This window comes from Onthophagus taurus, chromosome 8 (assembly GCF_036711975.1).
Source record: "Onthophagus taurus isolate NC chromosome 8, IU_Otau_3.0, whole genome shotgun sequence".
Lineage (NCBI taxonomy): Eukaryota > Metazoa > Arthropoda > Insecta > Coleoptera > Scarabaeidae > Onthophagus > Onthophagus taurus.
In genome coordinates this window covers 15,643,159-15,649,992 of record NC_091973.1, presented here as the reverse complement: position 1 = coordinate 15,649,992, position 6,834 = coordinate 15,643,159, and the positions used below count along the sequence as shown (strand labels likewise).

Genomic DNA, 6,834 nt, shown 5'->3' with positions numbered 1-6,834 from the left:
TGGCTGAGGTAAGTTGAATATTTAGACCATAATATTAAGAGAAGAAGTCCAGTACGAGCTGATAAGTCATATCAATACTTTGGTTAAAGTAAGTAAGTCCCACCTCTCTCATTCTAAACCCCCTTGCTCTCTTTGTAAGAAGGTAGTGATATTTAAGTCTATTTTAACTTAAATGAACTGAATTTAGTACTGTTCCCGTAAAAGTTTTCAACTGTATTGTTTTAATTAACTTAATAGATTAAGCTTTTTTATATATTTTATGAGTTTTAAATCAATTCCTTTTTTTACGTTTTAACCTCTCATAAAACTTCTTTGACATCTAGCGGAGTTCACGCTACCTTAAATCGCCTGGGTGTTACATTGGTGGCAGCGGTACTAAATTAATTCTATTATTTATTATCAAATCTCCATTGGTTTTTTGTTGCAAAGGACAGTAAATTTACTAATCTATTCATACAACTTTATCACCTTACTATTCTTGTTTTAAATTGTACGGGATATATAAATCGCAAAAATGGTTGATCCAGAATTACCAGCAAGTCCACAAAGTGTACAACCTTTTATTTCCCTTGGTGTGTTAGCTAATACTCTAGAGAGTTACAACGGTACATCAAATCCAAAGCAATACTTAGATTAGCAGGTGACGCATTTAGATTCCTCAAGTCGGATCCAGATTTGAATGCGTACCGTATAAAGACTTCAGAAAGAAGTTTATCGAAAAATTCTCACCTTCAAAAATCCCTGGAGAAACGTTCCGGCGTCTGGGAAAATGTTTCCAAAGATTCAATGAATTCGTTTAAAAACAATTGGAAGTGAATGACTACAAGACGATTTATCTACAGCATTAGAGCGAGAAAAGCTAGGTTTGAAAAGAAAATGTAAACACCTCGTGTTAAATTAGTTTAGATTAGGACTTAGAAAAGAGTTGATAAAAACTCTAGGACCGTTATTAATGAGAATTCCAAATTTAACGCTACAAATAGCCGAAGAATACGCCAAACAACAAGAATTAAGCGATCTTTTGTGGGGGAAAAATTCATCTGCAAATGTCTTTTCATTATAAAACCGTACGTCATGTTACATATGCGGATTACACAATCACGTTGCCAAGAATTGCAGATTTCGTGAAAAAGAACGCCGTAAGGCCGGTTACACATTGAGCGATTTTTACCGCGGCGGTAAATTTGCCGTCGCCGTCGTTCTGCTAGTGGCGCGAAGAAACAAATGGGAGTTTACACATTGGGCGGTAAAAGTATCGCGCGGAAGATTTGCCGCCGACGACAGCTGTGCAGCCGTCGACTGCCACTGGCGCTGGCGGCAGTTTTGCCGCCCTTGTATTGACAGTGGCGCATATGAATATATCACCACTTTCACATTGAGCGAATTTTTACCGCGTTAACTGTTGTGTTGACGTTAGGTTTTTAAATGAATTGAAAAATCGCAACATGGCTGAAGTAGTTATTGATAACGATCTTCTAATTTCGGCAATTGAAGCGAAACCAGTATTATGGGACAAAACTTTAGATATTTTTAAAGATAGGGATGCTACGAATATTGCGTGGAAAGAAGTGTGCTCGGAAATTCGAAAGACCCAACAGATGTCCTAGACGCTTTATTGACTTACTTTCCTTATTATGGAATTCCAGAGGAAATCCGCTGTGATAGAGGAACGGAATTTAACAACGAACATATCAAGGAAATCGCTAATTTGCATAAAATAAAACTCCATTTCGGAACAGCTAAAAACCCTGAATCTCAAGCAAATGTGGAGAGGTTTCATTCCACATTGCTGAAGCACTTAAGGTGCCTAGAAGACGAACCCGACATAACAAAGGAAAGAAGATGCGTTCCGCAATAATTGCATACAATAACAGCATTTCCTCTGCAACCAGCCTAACCCCTATCGAAGTTTCACTGGGGCATACGGGAATAAGAAATCCTATGGAACTATTTTATGATGGAAGAACATACCAAGAGATGGTTAAAACATGGTCTTGTTCCAGATGGACCGTCCTCGGAGACGCTTACGGAAAAGTGAAAATCACACCCATCGACGGACCATCGGAAGGGTGGAAAATAAACAGGCGATATGGACACTAGCAATTCAATACAAGATTCAACCAATCTTGCTGGAAGCGGAAAATATGAATAATCGATGTGAATAGCTGACATTGATGATAAACACCAGTAAAGAAGTTAACCATAATCACCAAGAGCTTCAAGGAATGTTGTCAGTAATGGAGACCAATAAGAATTTCATGAATGTTGGCTTAAGGCAATTACTTCCGCAAATCAGGAACAAACGAGGGGCCTTAAACTTCGTAGGATCCATCATCAAGGCGACATCAGGAAATTTGAATAATGAAGACGCTATTAGGTACGACCAAGCCATTGAAAAATTATCTAGAAATCAAGAAGAAGTCATCAAGGTTAACCAACATCAAATATCGATTAGAGCAATGGAAGAATTTCGGCAAAACACTGAAACAATAAAGAACAATCAACTGATTCTTAAATCACGAATATTACAACTAGGCCAAGCTATCCAGAACATTACAATATTCGCTCTTGAGGCAAATCGAAGTGCAAACCTTTACGCCATGATTTGGACATTAACTATGGGAATCAATACAATCAATATTCTAATAGAACAACTACTCACTACGAAGACCTTTGCTAAAATAGAAATCTATCACCCAACCATAATGCAATCAGAAACTCTGCTCAAGGAGTTACATATGATACAAGAAAGGAGCAAACCATATAAGCTACCTCTTCCATTAACAAACGGAAATATCTATGCACTGGAAAAAGCAATTAAGGTTAAAGTGTATCGCAAAGGCACCAAACTTTATTTCCTACTGGATATTCCTATATGGTAATCCGAATCGTATCAATATATACGATAAATTTTTCCCAGTCCCTCAAGTTATCAATAACACACTCGTAACCTTCGCAATAAACAACCTATACCTTGCCGAGAATGACGACAGGTACATAACTGAATCTACGGAATGCTTGAACATAAAAGAAGAACGCTATCTCTGTGAAACAGCCAGCAGAGATATCACTATAGGAACACCTTGCCAATATCGTCTATTGCGACATCAATATGATCTAAGAAATCCCATGCCGACACTAACAATGGTCACCAATAATGAATGGTTATTCAGGGCCACCACATCCGAACATATAATAATTCAATGTGAAGAAAAGAAGGAAGACAGGACAATACAAGGAAACTATTTGATTCAAATAGTTAATGTATGTTTCGTCCAATGGAAACATGAACGCATGGAGGCACACGTTACTAATACTCCTGATCGAACCATTCAATTAAACCACATTAATCTATCCAAAACGGAAAAAGAACTGCCGTACTGGAAAATGGAAGACATTAAACTGGATGAAATCCAGTGGACCCAACTGAACAACTCCAAGGAGCAACTCCATGAGATGCAAGAGCAACTGAAAGGATTACGCGTCGTGCATTACTCCGCCACCATCGCCACTCCAATAATCTTTGTTTGCTTAGTTGTTATAGGGGTTGTAAGTTACCTAATCTACCTAAGAAAAAGAAGATCCAAGGGAGAAAAGGAAGAATCATTAGCAGAGAAGTCAGAAGACAGACCTCGCCACCCCCGGCTGCGGTCTTCACGCTAAGGAGGGAGGAGTTACACGGTTAGAGACACAGGATCCCGGAGGAATTCCTGGAAATCGCTATCAACGAGAAGAAAAGATATAAAATACCGCGAATGCACAATGTAATTTTAATTGTCATCTAGCATCTGTGCAATTCGCGTCGCGAAGATTATTACAAATCAAACTCTTTGTTATAATCTAAAGAAAAGTTTAATTGTAATTAATTATAAGTAATAATTAAAGTGTTAACTATTTTAATATTCATTTATTCATTCGTTTTAATTCGTTTAATGTTGTTTTAATAATTTTGTGCTTAACCCTTTTTAACCTAGTGTTGCCATATGGCATCACGGCGCGCTGACTTATTATTTGCAAGTTTGAACTTGTTTGTGCAAGCAAATCGTGTCGGGAAGCGTTTATGCATGTGCAGAAACCTCAGTCGCGCCATAACAAGCAGTTAGAGCGGTTCTAAGTATGTTTTGTTAGAAATAATAGTTAATTCATTATAGTGGTTTTTATGATTGACGACGATATGGATGATTACGCGAGGTAAGTAACTATTTTTTATATTTCGCAATAATATAAATATTTGATTCTTATGTATTATATTCTACACACTCCATACTATAAATTAACGTTATTTGTTTTACTCTCTTCACACTACTTTTTGAGAAAACATGACAAAATTTCTGTGTTGCCAAATGGCAACGCTAAGTTATCCCAATGCTATTTTGAGTAAAACGAACGAATAAAATACTTTCACGATTGTTACATGTTATTTACATTTTGGGTCATTTATGATGCCCGTTCAATGTTATATTGTAAAACATTTTTATTTTAGAAGCCTGGGCATTCGATTTGTGGATGGATTTACTGTCAAAGAAGCATTAGATATGATTTTTGAAGTTGAGGAAAGAAATGAAAACGACGACAACCCAATAAGGGCAGTGTTTGTATCTCCACCTGAGGCAACTGTTCTTACGGATGAAGATTCTGGAGATGAAGTTGAGTGTGAAGCTGATAATTTGAATGCGAGACAATTATTATCAGAAGCAGAGGTTGTAAGAACACATCGAATAGAAGAAGAATTTGTTTGGGAGGAAAATAAAAAAAGAACATGGATCGAAGGGCAATTTGAAACTACAGTGGAAGATAATTTTCCAAGCCAGGTTCATGATTTTACAAACAAATCTTCTTCAGATATTTTCGAATTATTTTTCAATGAAGAAATTATTAATTTTTTAACGAGTTCTTCAAACGAATACCCGCAATTTATAAATTATGGAAATCCTGCAATAACTTCAGAAGAAATTAAAGTTTTCATGGCAATATTGATTCTCAGCGGATATAATAAATTGCCAGGAAAGAGATTTTATTGGGATAAAAATAACGACATGGACAATGAGTTAGTAACAAATAGTATGCGAAGAAATCGATTTGAACAAATTTTACGATTTTTTCATTGCTGTGATAACTCCAATCCAAATTTAAACGATAAAATGTGGAAATTGCGACCCTTGGTGAATATGGTAAAAAAAAACATTCACAAACACTATCTTCCTGAAAAAAATTTGTCACTTGATGAATGTATGGTGAAATATTTCGGCAAACACGGATGCAAGCAATACATTCATGGAAAACCGATTAGGTTTGGTTACAAAGTATGGTGTTTGAACACTGTAGATGGATATCTTGTGGACTTCGAAATTTATCAAGGAAAAAGCATATCTTCGAACGAAATATACGAAAAATGCTTTGGGAAAGCTGCTGCTCCGTTACTCACGATGCTGGATTTTTCACCCAAGGACAAGCAGTTATTGCCCTATCATTTATATTTTGATAATTTATTCACCAGCCTGAATTTATTATGTTATTTGAAAGAAAGAGGATACCACGCAACGGGAACAATACGAGAGAATAGAATTCCTAAAAATAATATTCTACCTTCAAATAAAGAATTAAAAAAAATGATAGAGGAGTTTATCAGAGTGCAATTTGCAAAGAAGATGCAGTAATTGTTGTAAAATGGACAGACAATTCTATTGTCTCAATTGCTTCGAATTGCCATGGCATTGAGCCACTTTCCACTGTCAAACGATACTCTCGAGTACATAAAAAAACTGTCCAAGTGTCACGACCTTATGTATTGGGAGAATATAATAAATACATGGGTGGAACAGATAGAATGGACGAAAATGTTGCCAAATATCGTATAAACATACGTAATAAAAAATGGTATTGGCCCCTTTTAACGTGGCTAATAGATATCTGTATACATAATGCATGGACGCTGCAACGAAAATGTGGAGGTACTGAAATTCCACAACTTCAATTTCGAAGAGAAATTGTACTGACTTATCTCGGCCAATATGGAAAAGCAGCAAAAGGTGCAGGGAGACCTTCCTCCTCGAAAAGTTCCATTATGCAAAGGGTATCCGAAGCAGTAAGATCAGATGGGAGATATCATTTTGTAGCAAAAATACCGGACAACAGAAAATGGCGATGTGCTGGTGAAAACTGCAAATCCATAATGAGAACTATGTGTAAAAAATGTAAAATTGGTATCTGTATAGATTGTTTTGAAGAGTTTCATAAATCACAATAAAATGTGTATCAATAAAAAATGGTTGAAATGGAATTTTCTTTGTTTTGTCATTTTTTATTTTTGTTTATATTTTGGAATTATTGGAGAAGCTGAGCTCTAACCTTCTTAATAATTGACATCCTAATAGCAGTGTAACTTCTTAGCGTTATCTCGTATTATAACGCGGATTATCTCGTAACTTTTATTAGTTTTTGATAATATATATTTAAAATGTCCTTATATAACAATAAAATAATAGTATTATACAAAAAAAATTAAAAAATTTAAAAAAAACATAATTCAGGTTATTAAGGGTTAAATAAACTTTTTAAAAACAAACGAACCCACGTGTTCATTGTAATTGTAAGTAGTAGGGTTATCCACATGTAGATGAGGATAAGGCAGATGAGGCAGAAAACTTCATTTATTGGAACAGTACGCTCAAATAAAACATTTGTTCCACGTGAGTTCCTGAAAAGTCTTGCGCTTCCAGTTTGCAGCTCATTGTTTGGCTTCTACGAAAGCGATGTATCACAGTGCTCATATGTTCCGAAGAAAAATAAAGCGGTAATTTTGCTGTCTACAATGCACCATACTTGCGATGTACA

General features: G+C 35.9%; 1 protein-coding gene across 1 annotated transcript; it reads left to right on the top strand.

The window, feature by feature from the left end:
* The first annotated feature begins 4,174 nt into the window (after positions 1 to 4,174).
* Positions 4,175 to 5,657, top strand: LOC139431263 (piggyBac transposable element-derived protein 2-like). Its single transcript, XM_071198906.1, has 2 exons — positions 4,175 to 4,191; positions 4,484 to 5,657. Exons 1-2 carry the CDS (start codon positions 4,175 to 4,177, stop codon positions 5,655 to 5,657), a joined length of 1,191 nt encoding a protein of 396 aa, XP_071055007.1.
* The last annotated feature ends 1,177 nt before the right edge of the window (positions 5,658 to 6,834 follow it).